We start from the raw sequence: 25,404 nt of genomic DNA, 5'->3' as shown, positions 1-25,404 counted from the left end.
AGGAAGAAACCTAGAGAGGAACCAGGCTATGAGGGGTGGCCAGTCCTCTTCTGGCTCTGCCGGGTGGAGATTATAACAGAACATGGCCAAGATGTTCAAATGTTCATAAATGACCAGCAGGGTCAAATAATAATAATCACAGTAGTTGTCGGGGGTGCAACAAGTCAGCACCTCACCTCACTCCCATTCACATACAAGCTGCTGCTACTCTGTTTATTTTATATCCTGTTGCCTAGTCCCCTTACCCCTATACATATCTACCTCCATCATATCTACCTCCATCCATCACACAGTATCCCTGTACAATGTAACTATGGTATTGGAACTGACCCTGTATATAGTATGCTTACTTACTTATTGTGTTCTGCATATTTCTTCTTATTTCTCGTGTTTCTTTTCCTAGTAATACATTATTATTTATTATTACATTGTTGGGTTTTGAGTTTGCAAGAAAGGCATTTCCCTGTACTTCTGCATGTGACATTAAAACTCAAAACTGTATGAACAAATCACCTGAACACTGTCTGTAGAGAGGACTCCCCTTAGAATTGGAACAGACCACGATAGTAGACAACTAGAATCTGATGTGAGCAACATGTTCTTAGACTAATATAGAAGGCTTTTACAGTATGTAGAGCATTATGAAATACTTCACAGCTCTTTAGAAAGACATGTTGACCATGTGGATCTGACTCAAGCCAACCCAGACGTCTGATGTTTACAGTGGTGAACAAAATAGCCCCAAACAGGATTTGTGAGCGTTGTGAGGGTTCTGACCACTCTTCTCTGTATCCACAACCCAGGCTGGGTGTTTCTCCACTCTGCAGCCAAAAGGACTGAGGTTTTATTCAGTTTCTAATCACTGACTGCTACTGTGAACTTGTACTGCAAAATGAGAGGCTAGTTTCACTTTCAACTTCCAAACACCAGGCAAAAGGTGTAATTATTCTCCCATATGTAAGTGGTTGAATACAGTTCCTGTCTATATTTATACTCCTCTTCCTTAACCTGGAGTTCTGTTTGTTCCCCTCGTCACTCTCTCGCGCTCCCTCTCTCTCCTGATATGTTATACAGATATTTAAACCCTGAGACCACACCTACCACTTCCCACCCACTCTTCACTCTCTTTTTCTCTCTCCCTCCCCCTCTCTCAGTTTTACGATATAAAAGGTTGTTGCCCTAGAATACAGATGTCTGACTCCAAATTAATTTGTTTGTACTCACCGTTCTCTCACTCTCTATATGCCAACAACAAGGTGTTTGATCTGTGAAGATGTGTGTGTGTGTGTGTGTGTATGTGTGTGTGTGTGTGTGTGTGTGTGTGTGTGTGTGTGTGTGTGTGTGTGTGTGTGTGTGTTTATGTGCATGCAGGTGTGTGTGTGTGCAAACAAGACGGCAAGTCATTGTCCTCACCTATTCAAGTCCTACTGTCAATTTTGGTTAGCCATCTGGACTACTCTTTGTGTTTTGTAACATCTCTCTCTCTCTCTCCCTCTCTTTGACCAGCTGTTGTGAACAGGCTGATTGATCTCTCTCTTTCCACCCCGCCATTTCTCTATCCACCCGGCTCTACGTTCTGTCTGCCGTTATGACCTCACACATCAAGTCACTCTTTTACATCCCTTCTTTCATTCCCTCCTCTCTTCATACCTCTGCCCATACTGTACACCATATGGGGCTGGTAGAGAAATCATTATCTACTCCACTCTGCACTCTCCATAGACGAGGGCAGCACTCGATCCATTGGATAGTATGATAGCTGAGCGTAATATATGGTGCAAGCAAACTCTTTCTAAGTGGATAATGGAGCATTCAGTCTAGCAGCCAGGCTCACAGAGTATCCGGAACTTGCTCCCTCACTGCACTGCCTGTTTGTTGTTCTTATTATACACGGTCTCAATGACAGGTCCTCATGAGAATAGCACTAATTATCTGACAACAACTGGGAAACTCTGGTCCTGGAAGCCAGTTCCACTGCATTGTTCCCCTCTAATCAGGGACTGAATTAGTCCTGGAAGCCAATTCCACTGCATTTATTCATTGTTCCTCTCTAATTAGGGACTGAATTAGACCTGGAACCCAGTTCCACTGCATTTATTCATCTAATCAGGGACTGAATTAGTCCTGGAAGCCAGTTCCACTGCATGTAGTCATTGTTCCCCTCTAATCAGGGACTGAATTAGACATGGAACACCAGGTATGTGCAATTCATTATCAGGTAAAACAGGAAACCATCATGCTTCAGACCTTGTAGGGTACGAGTTGAGTACCCCTGCTCTAGTGGCTCTCTCAACCTCATAAATTACTCATCAGTGCTCTGTGAGCACCCTCTATAGGTTATCAGGGTTAATAAACTCAGCAAAAAAAGAAATGTCTTCTCACTGTCAACTGCGTTTATTTTCAGCAAACTTAACATGTGTAAATATTTGTATGAACATAACAAGATTCAACAACTGAGCCATAAACTAAACAAGTTCCACAGACATGTGACTAACAGAAATGGAATAATGTGTCCCTGAACAAAGGGGGGGTCAAAATCAAAAGTAACAGTTAGTATCTGGTGTGGCCACCAGCTGCATCAAGTACTGCAGTGCATCTCCTCCTCATGGACTGCACCAGATTTGCCAGTTCTTGCTGTAAGATGTTACCCCACTCTTCCACCAAGGCACCTTTTAAGTCAGATGTCAATAAGGGGTAATGTCATTGGCTATCCTTGCAGAGAGGGGAAGATTGCTTGCAGAAAGTTCTAAAATGGCAACTGAAGAGGAATATTGGGACAGGGACACCGAAAGGTGGATTTCTGAGGAGGAATGGAGGTGGAAAAAGAGAAAGAAGAGGTTGAAGAAAGCAGAGGGTAGAGCTGAATCTGAGGAAGATGGCAATAAAAATGGAGATTGAGTGTCAAAAAAGATTGGTGTCATGAGTTCTGAATGAGGGTGAATTAAGTGAGTTGGAAGGTGTGGTGAAGAGCTCGGAGCCTGAGCCTAGCATCGATGGATATGATAAAGAAGAATCTGGTCCAGTATGGACCATGGCTGCATGTCGCTGCCACACATGATTTCAAGATGGCGACCGGCAAGTTCGGCATGGTGGCAGCACTTTTACTTTATGTGTTTGTTTTAAATGTTACTGGAAATAATTGCATCTGCTCAGCAACTACTCGGTCATGCAAACACTTTTGATGGCATCCAGCACTTCGGATTTGGAAGAAATGTTATATACCAAACTTTCATAGCACCTTGGCAGAAACCAAAACGATCATCGAAATCCAGTCTGAAATCGTAAATTAATGGTGGAGATCTTATAATAACTCTATGCCTTCTCTTATTGGGTGATACCCATCAATGCCCTGGACCTCACTTTATCACAAACTCATCTAACGACCTATACACCCATGCTCAGATTGTGAACGGTGGATAAAGAGTAACAGCAAAGATGTGGTATGTTTGTAATGCGTGCAGTGGATTCATCTAAAATGCAGTGATTCCAGCTTTGGGCAAGGGGTCCTATCGGTGTGCTGTACCCGCGGGGTGTGTGAGCATTGAAGGTTTAGTGGGACCAGAGGACTTACCGAGGTTGGATAGTGCACCGGAGGAGGGGGGGTCCACAGCGGAGCGGAGGCAACCAGAGGTGAGTGTTAGCTAACATGTTTTGTATTGGTAAGTTAGTCTAGTTAGTCTAGCCAGCAATCTAAACTATACCAACTGGGCAGGTGCCCAGGGGACCTGACCTCCAGGGGGCCTCCACTGGTTTTGTTAGTCACTCCCTTAGATATCATTAACATGGAAAAAATCTTGGCAAAATGTGTAGAATTGCAGGAAAGTTTGCTTAAAACTGCTAAATGTTATCTATTTTCCGTGGCAAAATATGTAGAATAGCAGGAAATTCACTTTAAAACATCTCTCCACCGTCAACAGGGTTTTTTGCCCACGAGGTGGGCTGGCCCTGTGTGTATGTGTACGTGCATGTGGCGTTTGTGCTTCAGTGTGTGTGTACGTGCCCACCAATGTTTGTCACCGTGCTGACCTTCACGTGAAACCCAACCTGGAAATGAACTGGTTGGGTCCATGTCTAAAAATGCTGCTTATGGCTGTGCGTCTTATTAAATTGATTATGGGGAACGCTGGCTGTGCGTCTTATTAAATTGATTATGCGGAACGCTGGCTGTGCGTCTTATTAAATTGATTATGGGGAACGCTGGCTGTGCGTCTTATTAAATTGATTATGGGGAACGCTGGCTGTGCGTCTTATTAAATTGATTATGGGGAACGCTGGCTGTGCGTCTTATTAAATTGATTATGGGGAACGCTGGCTGTGAGTCTTATTAAATTGATTATGGGGAACGCTGGCTGTGAGTCTTATTAAATTGATTATGCGGAACGCTGGCTGTGCGTCTTATTAAATTGATTATGCGGAACGCTGGCTGTGCGTGTCACGAACCTCGCCGAGGATGGTGCCTCTTCCTGTTCGGGCGGTGCTCGACGGTCGTCGTCGCCGGCCTATTAGCTGCCATCGATTCCCTTTCCGTTTGTTTTGGGTTATTGGTTAATTGGGTACACCTGTTTTGTATTAGGATTTGTTTGTAGGGTATTTAAGGGCACTAGGCCCGCTGGGTATTTGTGCGGGCTTGTTTTTGTTACTCTGTGTTTTGTTGGTGTGATTTATTATTGTATTTATTCTCCGGACTGTTTAGTCCTGTAGTTGTTTTGGACTAGCAACGTATTTACGCCCTGTGTGTTGGCGTGACTGTTTTTGTTGCGCTGGGGAATAAATCTGAGGAAAACGACCTAACCTGCTCTCTGCGCCTGATTCCACCCACCACACCTAGTAGATCGTAACAGAAGCCCGCACCAATTGAAATGGAGTCAGCAGGAGCAGCGACCACTCCTCTCCCCACTATGGAGGAGCGCGTTCATCACCATACAGCTGTCCTCCATCGGATTGGTACCGCGATGGACCAGATGATGGAGAGGATGGAACGATGGGAGAGGAGTGGTCTCCCGACATCTACCCCAGCTCCCCCACTCCCGACACCACCTACTCCACCTACATCGTCCTCTGGGTCCGGCGCACTACGTCTCTCCCCCCCCGAGGGAGTACGATGGAGCGGCTGCTGGGTGCCAGGGATTTTTGCTCCAGCTGGAGCTCTACCTGGCTACCGTGCGTCCGGCTCCCTCGGGTGAGGAGAGTGTGAGCCTCCTCGTCTCCTGTTTAACGGGCAGGGCCCTGGACTGGGCTAACGCAGTATGGAACAGTCCAGACTCAGCTCGGGACAACTACCTGGAGTTCACCCGCCGTTTCCGAGCAGTGTTCGATCATCCACCAGAGGGTAAAGCGGCGGGTGAGCGACTGTTCCACCTCAGACAGGAGACGAGGAGCGCGCAGGACTTCGCGTTGGAGTTTAGGACCCTAGCTGCTGGTGCTGGGTGGAATGACAGGGCCCTGATGGACCATTACCGGTGTAGTCTCCGGGAGGACGTCCGCCGGGAGCTGGCTTGCAGGGACACAACTCTCTCCCTGGATGAACTAATAGACATGTCTATTCGATTGGACAACCTGCTAGCTGCCCGCGGGCGTTCAGAAGGGGTCCTGTTAATTCCACCGTCCAGCTCTCCCACTCCCACTCCGATGGAGTTGGGAGGAGCTGCATCTAGGGGGATCAGAGGGGGCTCCTCCTGCTCCTATTGTGGACGGAGAGGACACACTTCGGACCGGTGTTGGAGGAGTCCCTCTGGGAGTCGAGATGGTCGGCAGAGCGCTCCTCGGCCACCCCAGGTGAGTAAGCACCAAACTCACCCAGAGCTCCCTGTTGGTCACATGTTTTTGTTAGTTTTTTTCCCTGCATTTTTCCCCTCTCTTCAGCATAAGGCGCTAGTCGATTCAGGCGCAGCTGTGAGTTTTATGGATCGTGGACTCGCCCGTAAATTGGGTATTCCGTTAGTGCAGATAGACCCACCTGTCCCCGTGCACTCCTTAGATAGCCGACCGCTAGGGTCAGGGCTGGTCAGGGAGGCCACGATTCCGCTGGACATGGTAACGCAGGGGAATCATAGGGAGAGGATCAGTTTCTACCTTATTGATTCACCTGGGTTTCCGGTGGTGTTGGGGGTTCCCTGGCTGGCTATTCACAATCCCCTTATTTCCTGGAAACAGGGGGCTCTTAAGGGGTGGTCAGACGAGTGTTCAGAGAGGTGTTTAGGAGTTTCCATCGGTGCCACGACGGTGGAGAGTCCAGACCAGGTTTCCACCGTGCGCATTCCCCCCGAATATGCCGATTTGGCTATCGCTTTTAGTAAGAGGAAAGCGACCAAATTACCACCCCATCGACGGTGGGATTGCGTGATAAACCTCCTGGAGAACGCTGCACTTCCCCGGAGTCATGTGTACCCACTGTCACAGGAGGAGACGCTGGCTATGGAAACATATGTCACGGAAGCTCTGAGACAGGGGTACATTCGGCCCTCCATGTCACCCGTCTCCTCGAGTTTCTTTTTTGTGAGGAAAAAGGAGGGAGGTCTGCGTCCGTGCATTGATTATCGAGGTCTCAATTCGATCACAGTGGGTTTTAGTTATCCGCTACCTCTCATCGCTACGGCGGTGGAATCATTCCACGGAGCGCGTTTCTTCACAAAACTGGACCTCAGGAGCGCGTATAATCTGGTGCGTATTCGGGGAGGAGACGAGTGGAAAACAGCGTTTAGTACCACATCAGGCCACTATGAGTACCTCGTCATGCCGTATGGGTTGAAAAATGCTCCAGCCGTCTTTCAATCCTTTGTAGATGAGATTCTCAGGGACTTGCACGGGCAGGGTGTGGTAGTCTATATTGATGACATCTTGATTTATTCTGCCACACGCGCCGCGCATGTTTCCCTGGTGCGCAAGGTTCTTGGGCGACTGCTGGAGCATGACCTATACGTCAAGGCTGAGAAATGTGTGTTTTCCAAACCAGCCGTTTCCTTCTTGGGTTATCGCATTTCCAGCTCGGGGATGATGATGGAGTGTGACCGCGTTAACGCCGTGCGTAATTGGCCGACTCCGACCACGGTAAAGGAGGTGCAGCGGTTTTTAGGGTTTGCCAATTACTACCGGAGGTTTATCCGGGGTTTTGGCCAAGTAGCGGCGCCCATTACCTCACTGCTGAAGGGAGGGCCGGTGCGTTTGCGGTGGTCAGCAGAGGCTGATGGAGCCTTCAACCAGTTGAAGGCACTGTTCACTGGGGCTCCCGTGTTGGCGCATCCGGACCCTTCGTTAGCATTCATAGTGGAGGTGGATGCGTCCGAGGCTGGGGTTGGAGCCGTGCTGTCTCAGCGCTCGGGTACGCCACCGAAGCTCCGTCCCTGCGCTTTCTTTTCTAAGAAGCTGGGTCCGGCAGAGCGGAACTATGATGTGGGGGACCGGGAGTTACTAGCTATGGTAAAGGCCCTGAAGGTGTGGAGACACTGGCTAGAGGGGGCTAAACACCCTTTTCTCATCTGGACTGATCACCGTAATCTGGAGTATATTCGTGCAGCGAGGAGACTGAATCCGCGCCAGGCTAGGTGGGCCATGTTCTTTACACGTTTTAGATTTACGATCTCTTACAGACCAGGTTCCCTCAACACTAAGGCCGACGCGCTGTCCCGTCTCTATGACACCGAGGACCGGTCTATCGAACCCACTCCCATCCTTCCTGCTTCTCGGCTGGTGGCCCCAGTGGTATGGGAGGTGGACGCGGACATCGAGCGGGCGTTGAGGGTTGAACCTGCGCCTGCACAGTGTCCGACTGGCAGAAGTTACGTACCGCTTGGTGTTCGTGATAAGTTGATTCGGTGGGCTCACACACTACCGTCTGCGGGTCATCCGGGGATCGATAGGACAGTGCGGGGTCTTAGAGGGAAATACTGGTGGCCCACCTTAGCTAGGGATGTGAGGCTCTATGTCTCTTCCTGTTCGGTATGCGCCCAGAGTAAGGCTCCTAGGCACCTTCCTAGAGGGAAGTTACAGCCCCTCCCGATTCCACAACGGCCATGGTCCCATCTCTCGGTAGATTTCCTTACTGATCTTCCCCCTTCTCAGGGGAACACTACCGTTCTGGTCGTTGTGGATCGGTTCTCTAAGTCCTGCCGTCTCCTTCCATTGCCTGGTCTCCCTACGGCCCTACAGACTGCAGAGGCTCTTTTTACCCACGTCTTCCGGCACTATGGGGTCCCAGAGGATATCGTCTCCGATCGGGGTCCCCAGTTCACATCTCGGGTTTGGAAGGCGTTTATGGAGCGTCTGGGGATCTCGGTCAGCCTTACCTCTGGTTATCACCCCGAAAGTAATGGGCAGGTGGAGAGAGTAAACCAGGAAGTGGGCAGGTTTCTGAGGTCGTATTGCCAGGACCGGCCAGGAGAATGGGCAAGGTACGTCCCATGGGCAGAGTTAGCCCAGAATTCTCTTCAGCATTCGTCCACGAATATGTCGCCATTCGAATGTGTACTGGGTTACCAGCCGGTCCTGGCTCCGTGGCATCAGAGTCAGACCGAGGCTCCTGCGGTGGAGGAGTGGGTACAGCGCTCTAGAGAGACCTGGCGGGCAGTCCAGGATTCTCTCAGGCAGGCCAGTGAACGGCAGAAGAGAGACGCTGACCGCCACCGCAGTGAGGCCCCGGTGTTCGCACCAGGGGACAGGGTCTGGCTCTCGACCCGAAACCTGTCCCTCCGCCTGCCCTGCCGGAAGCTGGGGCCGCAGTGTGTGGGGCCATTTAAAGTCCTGAGGAGGATAAACGAGGTGTGTTATAGATTGCAACTTCCCTCTTATTATCGTATTAACCTCTCGTTTCATGTGTCTCTCCTCAGGCCGGTGGTAGCTGGTCCCCTACAAGACGGTGAGGTACCGGAGGTCCCTCCACCCCCTCTGGACATCGAGGGGTCCCCGGCGTACACAGTACGAGCTATTCTGGACTCGAGACGCCGGGTGAGGGGCCTGCAGTACCTCGTGGACTGGGAGGGGTACGGTCCGGAGGAGAGGTGCTGGGTACCGGGGAGGGACATTTTAGATCCTTCCCTCTTGAGGGATTTCCATCGCCTCCACCCGGATCGCCCTGCGCCTCGTCCTCCGGGTCGTCCTCGAGGCCGGGGTCGGCGCGCTGCGGGAGCCGCGCGTCAGGGGGGGGGTACTGTCACGAACCTCGCCGAGGATGGTGCCTCTTCCTGTTCGGGCGGTGCTCGACGGTCGTCGTCGCCGGCCTATTAGCTGCCATCGATTCCCTTTCCGTTTGTTTTGGGTTATTGGTTAATTGGGTACACCTGTTTTGTATTAGGATTTGTTTGTAGGGTATTTAAGGGCACTAGGCCCGCTGGGTATTTGTGCGGGCTTGTTTTTGTTACTCTGTGTTTTGTTGGTGTGATTTATTATTGTATTTATTCTCCGGACTGTTTAGTCCTGTAGTTGTTTTGGACTAGCAACGTATTTACGCCCTGTGTGTTGGCGTGACTGTTTTTGTTGCGCTGGGGAATAAATCTGAGGAAAACGACCTAACCTGCTCTCTGCGCCTGATTCCACCCACCACACCTAGTAGATCGTAACAGTGCGTCTTATTAAATTGATTATGGGGAACGCTGGCTGTGCGTCTTATTAAATTGATTATGGGGAACGCTGGCTGTGCGTCTTATTAAATTGATTATGCGGAACGCTGGCTGTGCGTCTTATTAAATTGATTATGCGGAACGCTGGCTGTGCGTCTTATTAAATTGATTATGGGGAACGCTGGCTGTGGGTCTTATTAAATTGATTATGGGGAACGCTGGCTGTGCGTCTTATTAAATTGATTATGGGGAACGCTGGCTGTGGGTCTTATTAAATTGATTAGCCATAAGTCATTGTTGTGAGGTTCTGCTTTTCTTTTCTTAGTCAACCTTGTGTTCTTTTTCTTTGTGTTCTGGAACGTAGCCCTGTCTTTCATTTTTGTTCATTGATTTCACCTGCGTTCGTTTCTCACCTGGTCTCATCAGCTCCCTATTTAGTTCAGTTCTTTCTGTTTGTATGGTTGTGAGGTATTGTTTGTTTTGACTGCTACCTGTGTTTGACCATTGCCTGCCTGTGACCATGATTCCTACCTTCTGCGAAGGCTTAATACACATCTGCTGTGCTCTGTGTGTGAATCTACACCTTTTTTTCCCTGAGTATTCATTACAATTGTATTGCAGTAAAATGCTCGCTGGGGAATTTTGTAAAGATGCAGGACTTTATTCTGCCACAGGGATAGCAAACACTTGTCAGCTTATTATTGAGGATCATTCTATAAAACCACTTAATCAGAATACCTCACCTGTCTACAGTTACAAGACCCCTCACATTGACTGGCAAGTACATCCCAGAGGAATATTATGCGAAACCAAAGCCAATTACAATGAATATTCTCAGACAGCCTGCAACAAGATGGCAGCAGTGGTATAGTTCAGCAATAAGGCCTGAGGTGGTGTGGTGCCAGGAGTGCCTGGATATAGCCATTAGCTGTGGTACATTGGCCATATACCACAAACCCCCGAGGTAGAATAGAGTAATGACTGACATTGCTAAATGATATTAAACAGATTTTTAATACATATCATAACCAAATGTAGCCTATTAAAAGCTGCGTATAGAGAGAAAGAATACCCCAATGCATTTAAAAACTACACCATTTGGGCCAGTGTTTTACGTGACTAGGTCATGAGATCAGGAAAAACTCCAGGCCCCAGAAAAGACAAGTACGAATTTTGCTACACAGCTTTTGAACCTTGTGCGACCTCTGAGTTGAAGGGGGTCTACATGTGTGTGCGCTGTGTCAGTGTATGTGTCTGCATATGTATGGCGTGCATGCGTGGTATGTGCCTTAACATGCCTGTGTGGAGTTCATTTACTCACTGTTGAGTAACTGTTGGTGTTGAAGTTGTGGAAGAGGCCCATGCTGTGTTGTGGTGGAGCTGTGTCCATTGGGAACTGCAGGAACTGCTTCATGTCCAGCGGGGGTGGGATCACTGTGGGGGTCCTGAAGAAGGCAGGGACCACCCCTGGACGGTTCATGCTGCCTAGAGAGAGAGAGAGAGAGAGAGATGGTTTATTCAGAAAATATCTTAACAGTCAGTGGTCTTTTTCTGTTGTTTCTTAATGTAACCGACTACCAGAGTTGGGTAGGTTCCTTTCTAAGTGTAATCTGTCACAAATACTAGTTACCTGTCCAAAATTGTAATCAGTAACGTAACTTTTGGATTACCCAAAATCCGTAACGTAATCTGATTACTTACATTTGGATTACTTTCCCTTTAAGAGGCATTAGAAGAAGACCAAAAAGATCCATCAAATGCATTTGGTGTGTCATCAGTGTGGTCTCTGATTTGTGGCCAGAGTCGCTTAGGTGAAACAAACAGAATTGAACTTCATTAAGAAAAAAGAAAGGTGTCATAAATGTATTTTGTTTTATCACAAACATCCTTTCTAAATTTGAAAGTAATCTAATAGGTAATCTAGTTTTTCAAACAATATTTGTGTGCACTGCTGTGCTGTAACATCTAATAATGTGCATTGCCATACTGCTAATCCATGAGACTCAGTTTCAGTCCCCCCCACACACACACATACTCACACACACATACAGTACCAGTCAAAAGTTTGGACACACCTACTCATTCAAGGGTTTTTCTTTATTTTTTTACTCTTTTATACATTGTAGAATAATAGTGAAGACATCAAAACTATGAAATAACACATACAGAATCATGTAGTAACCCAAAAAGTTTGAAACAAACCAAAATGTATTTTATAATTGAGATTCTTCAAACTAGCCACCCTTTGCCTTGATGACGGCTTTGTACGCTATTGATATTCTCTCAACCAGCTTCATGAGGAATGCTTTTCCAACAGTCTTGAAGGAGTTCCCACATATGCTGAGCACTTGTTGGATGCTTTTCCTTCACTCTGCAGTCCAACTCATCTGAAACCATCTCAATTGGGTTGAGATCGGGTGATTGTGGAGGCCAGGTCATCTGATGCAGCACTCCATCACTCTCCTTCTTGGTCAAATAGCCCTTACACAGGCTGGTGGTGTGTTTGGGGTCATTGTCCTGTTGAGAAACAAATGATAATCCCACTAAGCGCAAAAAATGGGATGATGTTTCGCTGCACAATGCTGTGGTATCCATGCTGGTTAAGTGTACCTTGAATTCTAAATAAATCACGGACAGTGTCACCAGCAAAGCACCCCCACACCATAACACCTCCTCCTCCATGCTTCACGGTGGGAACCACACATGCGGAGATCATCCCTTCATCTACTCTGCGTCTCACAGAGACATGGCGATTGGGGCCATAATTCCACCAGTCTAATGTCCATTGTTCGTGTTTCTTGGCCCAAGCAAGTCTCTTCTTATTATTGGTGTCCTTTATTAGAGGTTTCGTTGCAGCAATTTGACAATGAAGGCCTGATTCATGCAGACATTTTCCGCATTGACTGACCTTCATGTCTTTAGGTAATGGTGGACTGTCATTTCTCTTTGCTTATTTGAGCTTTACTTGCCATAATATGGACTTGGTCTTTTACAAAGTAGGTCTATCTTCTGTATACCACCCCTACCTTGTCACAACACAACTGACTGGCACAAACGCATTAGGATGGAATGATATTCCACAACAAGGCACACCTGTTAATTGAAATGCATTCCAGGTGACTACCTCGTGAAGCTGGTTGAGAGAATGCCTAGTGTGCAAAGGAAAAGGGTGGCTAGTTTGAAGAATCGCAAATATAAATATATTTTCATTTATTTAACACTTTTTTGGTTACTACTTGATTCCATATGTGTCATTTCATAGTTTTGATGTCTTCACTATTATTCTACAATGTAGAAATAAAGAAAAGTCCTTGAATGAGTAGGTGTGTCCAAACTTTTGACTGGTACTGTACACATACCCCTACAGTACGGTATGTAAATAAGATATTTATGTATTTCATTTTCAATACATTTGCAACATTTCTAAAAACATGTTTTCGCTTTGTCATTATGGGGTATTGTGTGTAGATGGGTTAGAATTGAATCCATGTTGAATTCAGGCTGTAACAAAACAAATGTGGAATAAGTCAAGGGGAATGATTTATCCCCACTCTCCTCAATCACTAATTTACAGCAGAGAGAGAGAGAGAGAGAGAGAGAGAGAGAGAGAGAGAGAGAGAGAGAGAGAGAGAGAGAGAGAGAGAGAGAGAGAGAGAGAGAGAGAGAGAGAGAGACTAGCTCTACACCTGACAGCCACCTCTCCTCTAATCAACCATTACCTCTGAGCCCAACTCCTCTGGTAGAGAAGAATAAACATAGACCTCTCCCCTTCTCTTCTCCTGTGATGTCTCTCTCTCTCTCTCTCTCTTTCTCTCTCTCTCTCCCCATCCCTCCCTCTCCTGCGTTCTCTCTGGCGATGAAGCACTGGTGAAAGCCTGCACTTGATGGGCGGGGAGGTTAAGCTTCTTAAGCCTCACAGCTGGAGCGCTGCAGATATCAGCCTAGCTCCTCTGTATTCTTTCTCCCTCACTCTGTGCACTGCTTTCTCTCCCCATTTGATGCTCTCTTTTTCTACCTCTGCTTCTGTAACCTCCCTACCCTCCCTTACTTCGTCACTCTCCTGCTGGCTGTTCGTTCATCTTCCCTCTCTCTGTCTCCATCTCGCTCTCTTTATTATCTTTCATTGTAGTCTTTTATTCCGGGTGCCAGTGTGACTGTAACTACTTAACAAATTTGCTACGTTTGGAAAACCGGTCACAAATCCAAAACATTGTGAGCAGGAGCTATTTTGGTTGTGATGGAGGAAGTTCCTTTGAATAGGAGAGACTTGAAGAGGATCATCAATGTGCTGTCAATATTAGAGTTAGAGACAGTGCTCTCTCTCTCTCTCTCTCTCTCTCTCTCTCTCTCTCTCTCTCTCTCTCTCTCTCACCCCCTCTCTCGCTCTCTCTCTCTCTCTCTGTTTCTCTCTCACTCTCTCTCACTCTCTTTCTCTCGTTCTCTCTCGTTCTCTCTCTCTCGCTCTCTCGCTCTCTCTCACTCTCTTTATCTGTTTCTCTCTCGCTCTCTCTTTCTCTCGTTCTCTCTCACTCTCTCTCTCCCTCTTTCTTTCTCTCCCCAGAAGCTAAAAGGCTGTCACAGCTGAAGCTCAACTGCAATCAGTCTCATCGGTGTGTGGCTGCTGGTCCTGACATGCCTCCAAGTCTCTGTAGTGATGGAAAAAAACAGAAAGAAAGATGAAGAGAATGAGAGGGAGAGGGAGACAGAGAGAGCGAGAGAGTACCCTAAACTAGTTGTCAACACAATTAGACTCAACCAAATCATGAGAAAAAAAAGATAATTGCTTGACACATTGGAAAGAATGAACTAAACAACAGAGCAAACTGGAATGCTATTTGGCCCTATACAGAGAGTACACAGTGGCAGAATACCTGACCACTGTGACTGACCCAAAATTAAGGAAAACTATGTCCAGACTCAGTGAGCATAGCCTTGCTATTGAGAGAGGCCACTGTAGGCAGACCTGGCTCTCAAGAGAAGACAGGCTATGTGCCCACTGCCCACAAGTGAGGTGGAAACTGAGCTGCACTTCTTATCCTCCTGCCAAATGTATGACCATATTAGAGACACATATTTCCCTCAGATTACACAGACCAACAAAGAATTCAAAAACAAATCCAATTTTGATAAACTCCCATATCTAGTGGGTGAAATACCACAATGTGCCATCACAGGAGCAAGATTTGTGATCTGTTGCCACAAGACAAGGGCAACCAGTGAAGAACAAACACCATTGTAAATACTTATTTTACCTTTTGTACTTGAACTATTTGCACATCATTATAACACTGTGCATGGCCATAATATGACATTTGAAATGTCTCTATTCCTTTGAAACTTTTGTGAGTGTAATGTTCACTGTTCAATTTTGATTGTTTATTTCACTTTTGTTTATTATCTATTTCAGAGAGAGAGAGAGAGAGAATTAACAAAAAAACAGAGCAAACTAGAATGCTATTTGGCCCTACACAGAGAGTACACAGCGGCAGAATACCTGACCACTGTGACTGACCCAAAATTAAGGAAAGCTTTGACTATGTACAGACTCAGTGAGCATAGCCTTGCTATTGAGAAAGGCCGCCGTAGGCAGACATGGCTCTCAAGAGAAGACAGGCTATGTGCTCACTGCCCACAAAATGAGATGGAAACTGAGCTGCACTTCCTAACCTCCTGACCAACGTATGACCATATTAGAGAGACATATTTCCCTCAGATTACACAGATCCACAAAGAATTCGAAAACAAATCCAATTTTGATAAACTCCCATATCTACTGGGTGAAATTCCACAGTGTGCCATCACAGCAGCAAGATTTGTGACCTGTTGCCACGAGAAAGAGGCAACCAGTGAAGAACACACACCATTGTAAATACAACCCATATTTATGCTTATTTATTTTATCTTGTGTCCTTTAACCATTTGTACATTGTTAAAACACTGTATATATATAATATGACATTTGTAATGTCTTTATTGTTTTGAAACTTCTGTATGTGTAATGTTTACTGCTAATATTTATTGTTTATTTCATTTTATATATTCACTTTATATATTATCTACCTCACTTGCTTTGGCAATGCCAATAAAGCCCTTGAATTGAATTGAATTGAGAGAGAGAGAGAGAGAGAGAGAGAGAGAGAGAGAGAGAGAGAGAGAGAGAGAGAGAGAGAGAGAGAAAGAGAGAGAGAGAGAGAGAGACAGAGAGAGAGAGAGAGAGAGAGAGAGAGAGAGAGAGAGAGAGACAGAGAGAGAGAGACAGAGAGAGAGAGAGACAGAGAGAGAGAGACAGAGAGAGAGAGAGAGAGAGAGAGAGAGAGAGAGAGACAGAGAGAGAGAGAGAGAGAGAGAAGCATTGGAGGGATGGGGGGTGGAAGAGGTGTTGTTGGGGGGAGGTTGGCTGAGGGTTTAAATATCCTTATAACACGTCAGGAATCCTGCAGCTCACATGATGGTCATAATCACCTCTCCTAAACCGACTTCAGTCAGGACTCGTTTCAAAGCCACCTGTAACTGCGCACTTAACGTTAACACCACAATTCTCACAGTGGAAAGTGGCTGAATGACAGAAATGAAAATGTAGGACAGAAGAAGATGAGGAAGAAAGAGGGGGGCGATGTAAGGAGGAATTACATGATCAAATAAGTGTTGGATGAAATGACTTCCGCTATCAAGAAACTAAAAACCCCTGTTAGAAACTCTGAAACTATTTTCTGAACTAATTTCTCCTGCTTCTGCACAGTTCTGTCTCTGCATGCATTGGTTAACTACCAGTTTAGGTTACATGGAATTAATATCTATAGGTCAACGGCAGCTAACCTAGTGGTTAGAGAGACAAGCCAGCAACTGGAGGGTTGCCAGTTTGAAGCCCGGGTCTGGCGAGAGAAATCTGGTGGGAAGTGAGCTGGCAACCTGCCATTGTTCTCTTGAGCAAGGCCCTTATCCCCAACAACAACTGCTCCATGTGCTCTGTGGCAGCCCACTGATCCAACCTCTCCATCCTGTATGTGTATGGGTCTTTCGGCAGGGTTGGGATAATGTGGAAGTCAAATTTCCTTTGATGAATAAAGTGATCTTAATCAAACCATGTGTTACCATATCATGAAGATACATTTACTCAAAAGACGAATTACATATACATGTAACATTACACACTATACACACATAAAAACATATTACACCCATACAGTACTAGTGCAGAAACACATCCTAGAAGCACATAGACAGACACATGATATCCTGCATCTGCCTGAACAGATGCGATCTTAGCCAAGCAGACAGTGGCTGGACAGCAGCACAACCTCCAATCCAGTCTTGAGTGATTTACTTTGGCATCAGATCAGTGAACACACCCAGACACACACAGACACACTCACCAGAGGAGGCTGGTGGAAGGAGCTATAGGAGGACGGGCTCATTGTAATGGCTAGAATGGAATCAATAGAACGGTATCAACCACATCAAACATATAGAAACCACATGTTTGACTACGTTCCATTTATTCCAATCCAGCCATTACAATGAACCCACCCTTCTATAGCTCCTCTCACCAGCCTCCACTGACACACACACTCCGCCTTCTCCAGTGACGAAGTCGAGAGAGAGCATCAATCTGACATGGCCTGAAAGGCACTAAAGTGTTAAATCCCTGCCAAACTCTATAATTATCCACCCCTCTCTCCTTCTCTCCTTTAAAAACAGTCCTGTCCTGTCGATCCTCCCCTGTTCTCTCTCCTTATTGCTTTTCTCCCCCAAATGCAAATGTTTGGCTGAGGAGAAGATCAATGGTAGCGTAATAGCTTATTGGATTGTACAGGGGTTATGAGAGAGGTGGAGGAGACATGGAGATGGAGAAGGAGAAAGAATGAGATCGAGGGAGAGAGAGAAGTGCAAGAATAGAGAGATGGAGTGAGTGAGACTATGAAACAGAGAGAAAGTCTGACTAGGTTGACATGCAGATTGATATATTGATAGATTGATATATTTTCTCTACTTTCTCCCGACACCACGAACATCATCATGTTATAATGGAATAATGAGTTGATAAGTTGATGAAGGTAATGTTCAGTACAGTATTGTTGTACTGTAACACAACTAAGGTGATTTGACAATTTACACTTTCATTTGACAAATGGACACTTTTACTTTTCGTCTGTAAACAACAGCTGAGCTGACACTGAATATGTGATCATGTTAAACTCCCTAGAGAATTGTCCCCCCGCAGGACGAATTTGGCCCACAGCTGATTTTATTTGGCCCACAGGTTTTTGGGTGAGGGGTACATAAAAGACTGTAAAACACCAGCAAATCAGTTCGGAGTAATTTTAATTATGGATATCTGTTCCAAAGTATTGCCATGCATAGTAGAGAGATAAACGTGATCATATACTGTACAACGGTAAGTAAGGTTTGAAATTATTACAGTTTAGTCAAATATTATATCTGTTTGTGCTTCCTGTGGTCATCTTGTGGTCTACAAATGATTTGTCATTATGTTCTGGCCCCCTAACCATCCGCTCAATAAAAGATTGTCCCGCGGCGGAATCTAGTTGATGATCCCTGCGCTAGAGTCTAAGAACCTGCGGCTGGATCTAGTTGATGATCCCTGCGCTAGAGTCTAAGAACCTGCGGCTGGATCTAGTTGATGATCCCTGCGCTAGAGTCTAAGAACCTGCGGCTGGATCTAGTTGATGATCCCTGCGCTAGAGTCTAAGAACCTGCGGCTGGATCTAGTTGATGATCCCTGCGCTAGAGTCTAAGAACCTGCGGCTGGATCTAGTTAATGATCCTTGAATTGTTTTAAGAAAGTCATACCAAGGATGCATTTAAGGACACCTGTGGGTATCCCAAAAATATATACAAAAAATATTTGATGAAACATTGAATTTGGCCTTACTGCTAATAGCAACTAGAAATGCATTGAATAACATATTCATACCTGGCAAAGAGATGTATCAAAATACAAAATACATTGTGTCAAGGTCAATTTTTTTTTCTCCAAATAAAGTATGTTTTGGTGTTTGCCCTATAGGCCTATCTGAGCGATATAATTTTTTATTTATTTTGGCACTAAAGTACAGTGCATTTCGGAAAGTATTCAGAACCCTTGATTTTTTCCACAGTATAAAAAACAAATCCTCATCAAGCTACACACATTTCTTTTTAAATGTACCTTTATTTAACTAGGCAAGTCAGTTATTAAGAACAAATTCTTATTTTCAATGGCAGCCTAGGAACAGTGGGTTAACTGCCTGTTCAGGGGTAGAACGACAGATTTGTACCTTGTCAGCTCGGGGATTTGAGCTTGCAACCTTCCGGTTACTAGGCCAATGCTCTAACCACTAGGCTATCCTGCCACAATACACCCTAATGATAAAGAAAAAACTGGGTTTTTGAATATCTTGCAAATGTATTTTTTTTTAAATACAGGAAATATCATATTTATATAATTATTCAGAGCCTTTACTCAGTACTTTGTTGAAGCACATTTGGCAGCGATTACAGCCTCGAGTATTCTTGGGTAAGATGCTACAAGCTTGGCACACCTTTATTTGGGAAATTTCTCCCATTCTTCTCTGCAGATCCTCTTAAGCTCTGTCAGGTTGGATAGGGAGTGTCGCTGCACAGCTATTTTCAGGTCTCTACAGAGATGTTCAGTCAGGTTCAAGTCCAGGCCTGGCTGGGCCACTCAAGGACATTCAGAGACTTGTCCCAAAACCACTCCTGCATTGTCTTGGCTGTGTGCTGAGGGTCATCGTCCTGTTGGAAGGGGAACCTTCGCCCCAGTCTGAGGTCATGAGTGCCCTGGAGCAGGTTTTCATCAAGGATCTCTCTGTACTTTGCTCTGTTCATCTTTCCCTCGATCCTGTCTAGTCCCTGCCACTGAAAAACATCCCCACACCATGATTCTGCCACCATCATGCCTCACAGTAGGCATGGTTACAGGTTTCCTCCAGACGTGATGCTTGGCACTCAGGCCAAAGAGTTAAATCTAGGTTTCATCAGACCAGATAATCTTGTTTCTCATTGTCGGAGAGTCTTTAGGTGCCTTTTGGCAAACTCCAAGCAGGCTGTCATGTGCCTTTTACTGAGGAATGGCTTCCGTCTGGCCACTCTACCATAAGGCCTGATTGGTGGATCGCTGCAGAGATGGTTGTACTTCTGGAAGGTTCTCCAATCTCCACAAAGGAACTCTGGAGCTCTGTCAGAGTGACCATTGGGTTCTTGGTAACCTCCCTGATTAAGGTCATTCTCCCCCGATTGCTCAGTTTGGCCAGGCGGCCAGCTCTAGGAAAGGTCTTGGTGCTTCCAAACTTCTTCCATTAAGAATGCTGGAGGCCACTGTCTTCCTGGGGAGTTTCAATACTGCAGGAATGTTTGGGTACCCTTCCCCAGATCTGTGCCTTGACCTTTCCCCCAATCCTGTCTCAGAGCTCTAGTTTATTAGTTTATTAGAGTTACCAGCCTCACAAATTGCAGCCCAAATAAATGCTTCACAGAGTTCAAGTAACAGACACATCTCAACATCAACTGTTCAGAGGAGACTGCTTGAATCAGGCCTTAATGGTCGAATTGCTGCAACGAAACCACTACTAAAGGACACCAATAAGATTAAGAGACTAGCTTGAAACAAGAAACACGAGCAATGGACATTAGACAGGTGGAAATCTGTCATTTGAGTCCAAATGTGAGATGATCAGATGATGAACAGATGATCTCCGCATGTTTGATTCCCACGTGAAGCATGGTGTAGGTGTGATGGTGCTTTACTGGTGATACTGTCTGTGTTTTATTTATAATTCAAGGCACACTTAATGGGCATGGATACCACAGCATTCTGCAGCGATAAGCCATCCCATCTGGTTTGCTCTTAGTGGGACAACCATTTGTTTTTCAACAGAACAAAGACCCAACTAACCTCCCGGTTGTTTAAAGGCTATTTGACCAAGAAGCAGTGATGGAGTGCTGTGTCAGATGACCTGGCCTCCACAATCACCCGACCTCAACCCAATTGAGATGGTTTGGGATGAGTTGGACAGCAGAATGAAGGAAAAGTAGCCAACAAGTGCTCAGCATATGTGGGAACTCCTTCAAGACTGTTGGAAAAGCATTCCAGGTGAAGCTGGGTGAGAGAATGCCAAGAGTGTGCAAAGCTGTCATCAAGGCAAACGGTGGCTAGTTTGAAGAATCTAAAATATACGTTGAATTCTTTAATACTTTTTTGATTACTTCTGGATTCTATATGTGTTATTTCATAGTTTTGATGTCTTCACTACTATTCTATAATGCAGAGAATTGTGAAAATAAAGAAAAACCCTTGAATGAGTAAATGTGTCCAAACTTTTGACTGGTGCTGTTCGTGTTCATTAGAGTCTCACCTTTCGATTGTGGGGTCATATCTGGACGCTACAGACGTTTTCATGAGAAGACCCATTTTCGGGATGTCTTGGTCTGAAGGCTGAAGACAGATTTTGATAATGGTAATAAAATGTTGGTGCTGGCACAGACATTGATTCTATTGGGATAATTCTTAATATCCACTGTGCTGACTCACAGATGACAGACACTTGACACAACTACTCACAGTGACAGACTGAAGATGGCCTTGGGATGCTTCATAGAGATGTTAAAATATACTGTAAATTATGCTTTTTTTACATACAGAAATGATAGACAAATAAAAAATGTATTATAACCCTAACCCTAACCCTAACCCTTAACCCTTAACCTAACTCTAAAACTAAACCTAACCCTAAATCCTAACCCTAACCCTTAACCCTTAACCTAACTCTAAAACTAAATCTAACCCTAACTCCTAACCCTAACCGTTAACCCTTAACCTCACTCTAAAACTAAATCTAACCCAAACTCCTAACCCTAACCCTTAACCTAACTCTAAAACCAAAACTAAACATAACCCTAACTCTTAACCCTTAACCTAACTCTAAAACTAACCCATATCCCTAACTCTTTACCCTAATCCTAACCCCTAACCCTAATGCTAACTCTAGTTGTCAACCTAAACCTAACCTCTAAGCATTAAACACTTTTGGGGACCAGTGAAATCCCCAGTATTATTTTGTTTAACTATCCTTGTTAGGGCTTTTGGAACCCAAAAGGATAGTAAACATTAGACCACACACACACACACACACACACACACACACACACACACACACACACACACACACATTTGTTTTACTATCCTTGTGAGGACCAAACATCTGTAACCCTAGTGATAAACCAAACCCCTAATCCTAAAAGACCCAATTTTCCTTGTGGTGAACGGTGAAATGTCCCCACTTGTCCGAATTGTCCTTGTTTTACTATCCTTGTGAGGACTTCTGGCCCTAATAAGGAGATAAGGATAGTATAACCAACCCCCCCCCCCCCCCCCCCAGACTCACCACCCCCATGCACATACACAGCTGTGACTAAAGCTGCTGAAATTGGCAATTAATTTACCCGATTCAGATGTAATGATCACAGAGGTAATGTCAAAGTCAGTGATGTAGTCGAGCCTCTCAGTATTCCCTGCCTATCTCTGTCTCTATCTCTAACTCTATCTCACTCCGATCAGGGGAACCAGAGGCTACTGATGTGTCTCCCCACCATCTCCCCCGATGAAAACCTGATAAACGACAACGTCGCAAAGTCCCCATAAACCACTGCATTGAGCCCAATGCTACACACTCACTCACTCACTCACTCACTCACTAACTCACCCACTCACCCACTCACACACACACACACTGTGGATTATTTTAGCATTAAGCTGAGCACATGATGATGCCAGTCTGCCCACATCTTCATGTAAATGGGGCTGTTGCTGCACAGCCGGCTGAGCTAGCTACCTACTGTACTGGATTACCACAGGCTCCTGAGAAAAGGCTATGTAACTGCTGCCAGAAAGCACGGAGGGGAGGGCTGAGATGATAGCATAGCATGAGACAATTATGAACGTACTACAGATCCCTTATCCACTGCATCTGCTGGATTTGTCTTGTCCATTGTGAAGTGACTTACTCTGCGCAGACAGCCATTCAGGAGATAGATGATTACAATTATTATCAGGGCAATAAATCGCACAACGCATCAGTTACAGAGATGGATTGCTATTTAGTCCTCAGTTGCTCTGCAGACAAAATGCTGCTCAGGAAAGTATTCTAAACGCAATTGCTTGTCACAGAACCACAGTGCTAATGTTTTTGTGCAGGGGAAAGATAATTCTCTCTCTGTGTCGCATTCTGCCGCTGTGAAAGACTGGGAATGAAATCATATTTTACTGCAGCTTAGCTTACCCTCCAGCCAAACGCAGCTATTTCGACCTACGCAGGGGGCACACACACGCAAACATCCACATGCAGGCAAACACACATATACAAACACAAACACAAGCATGCAACACACACAGCTAACTAGCTAAAGTCACAGACATCAAATGCTGATTACTTTTTCAAAGGAGGAATGGTAACTTTACACTCACACAGCTCACACACACAGTGCACACACACACACACACACACACACACACACACACACACACACAAACACACACACACAGAGTGTACACACACACAGCGCACACACAGCACACACACACTTATGAATTATTATAGTTGTCATTGGAAATGAGTACATGCATAAGGCAGATTTATTCAGTCAGCTCCTAGAATGAGATGTTCTCTCATTATCTCTCCTCCAGTCCTAAACTATAATTACAGTGCCATCAGAAGTTGATTCTTAAAAGACACACAATAACTACCAGGGCACAACGTGTTCCTGTCATATCACCTCACTGGCCTGAAATTCATTCACATAATGATCTATTAGTGTTCCTCTGGAGGCTAGTTCAGCAGTACAGAGAGAGAGGCATAGAGGATGTGAGGGAGAATACATAGTTAACTTCAGTCTTCACCGGGCTTTAATGATAGATGTTCTGCACCTCAGTGGTCAGGTTTAAATGTTGCCTCAGAGCTCACTGGGAACTTTGACAAGTGCTCGCTCTGTGTTTGGGGAAGAATGTGAGTTTGGGAAAGTTTGGAAAAACTGTGTGGGATTTAGAAGCGCGTATGTGATTTATAAGTATTTTTTAAAATACAATTCTGCACTGTGTGTGTGTGTGTGTGTGTGTGTGTGTGTGTGTGTGTGTGTGTGTGTGTGTGTGTGTGTGTGTGTGTGTGTGTGTGTGTGTGTGTGTGTGTGTGTGTGTGTGTGTGTGTGTGTGTGTCTGTGTGCGTGCGTGCGTGCGTGCGGGCATGTGTGTCTGCTAAGGTTTCACTGTGCAGTAGTTGAACACGACTATACTCTCTCCCTGCCGCTTCAGACTCCTCTGCAGTTATACATTTCATTCACTCTTTATTAATGAATGAAATGTTATACACACATTCAGTACCGTACACTACACATGTACAGAGTACTCACACACACATCTAATCTGTCTCTCACACACATGCACACACACACACACACACACACACATGCACGCATGCACACGCACGCACGCACACACACACACACACACACACACACACACACACACACACACACACACACACACACACACTCACACACACTCACTGACAAATTTGCTGATTAGATGTGTTGTTAGGCTACTGAGGGCATTGTGATGATGATGATATAGGGCGGTGTTCTACTGAAGGCATTGTGATGATGATGGTGCAGGGTGGTGTTCCTACTGAAAGCATTGTGATGATGATGGTGCAGGGCGGTGTTCTACCGAAGGCATTGTGATGATGATGGTGCAGGGCGCTGTTCTACTGAAGGCATTGTGATGATGATGGTGCAGGGCGGTGTTCTACTGAGGGCATTGTGATGATGATGGTGCAGGGCACTGTTCTACTGAAGGCATTGTGATGATGATGGTGTAGGGCACTGTTCTACTGAAGGCATTGTGATGATGATGGTGCCGGGCACTGTTCTACTGAAGGCATTGTGATGATGATGGTGCAGGGCGGTGTTCTACTGAAGGCATTGCGATGATGATGGTGCCGGGCGGTGTTCTACTGAAGGCATTGTGATGATGATGGTGCAGGGCACTGTTCTACTGAAGGCATTGTGATGATGATGGTGCAGGGCACTGTTCTACTGAAGGCATTGTGATGATGTTGGTGCAGGGTGGTGTTCTACTGAAGGCATTGTGATGATGATGGTGCAGGGCGGTGTTCTACCGAAGGCATTGTGATGATGATGGTGCAGGGCGGTGTTCTACTGAGGGCATTGTGATGATGATGGTGCAAGGTGGTGTTCTACTGAAGGCATTGTGATGATGATGGTGCCAGGCGGTGTTCTACTGAAGGCATTGTGATGATGATGGTGCAGGGCAGTGTTCTACTGAAGGCATTGTGATGATGATGGTGCAGTGCAGTGTTCTACTGAAGGCATTGTGATGATGATGGTGCAGGGCAGTGTTCTACTGAAGGCATTGTGATGATGATGGTGCAGGGCAGTGTTCTACTGAAGGCATTGCGATGATGATGGTGCAGGGCAGTGTTCTACTGAAGGCATTGTGATGATGATGGTGCAGTGCAGTGTTCTACTGAAGGCATTGTGATGATGATGGTGCAGGGCAGTGTTCTACTGAAGGCATTGTGATGATGATGGTGCAGGGCAGTGTTCTACTGAAGGCATTGCGATGATGATGGTGCAGGGCAGTGTTCTACTGAAGGCATTGTGATGATGATGGTGCAGTGCAGTGTTCTACTGAAGGCATTGTGATGATGATGGTGCAGGGCGGTGTTCTACTGAAGGCATTGTGATGATGATGGTGCAGGGCGGTGTTCTACTGAGGGCATTGGGATGATGATGGTGCAGGGCGGTGTTCTACTGAAGGCAT

At 45.8% G+C, this 25,404-nt stretch overlaps 1 protein-coding gene across 2 annotated transcripts in view; it reads right to left on the bottom strand.

Moving 5' to 3' along the window:
• Positions 1-25,404, bottom strand: part of LOC139414344 (zinc finger protein 385A-like) — a 62,611-nt gene that overhangs the window by 18,672 nt on the left and 18,535 nt on the right. Inside the window, exons 1-2 of one of the 2 annotated variants that reach the window (XM_071162262.1) lie at positions 14,145-14,223; positions 10,873-11,036 (exon numbers count right to left, since the gene is read on the bottom strand). In XM_071162262.1, coding sequence (XP_071018363.1) covers positions 10,873-11,031 — 159 coding nt within the window. In that variant the 5' untranslated portion in view covers positions 11,032-11,036; positions 14,145-14,223. Of the gene's footprint in view, positions 1-10,872; positions 11,037-14,144; positions 14,224-25,404 lie in introns of those variants that run through there. The other variant, XM_071162261.1, reaches the window with a different exon arrangement.

This window comes from Oncorhynchus clarkii, chromosome 7, assembly GCF_045791955.1.
Source record: "Oncorhynchus clarkii lewisi isolate Uvic-CL-2024 chromosome 7, UVic_Ocla_1.0, whole genome shotgun sequence".
NCBI lineage: Eukaryota > Metazoa > Chordata > Actinopteri > Salmoniformes > Salmonidae > Oncorhynchus > Oncorhynchus clarkii.
The sequence above is the reverse complement of the archived record's forward strand: the minus strand, read 5'-3'. Positions and strand labels throughout refer to the sequence as shown.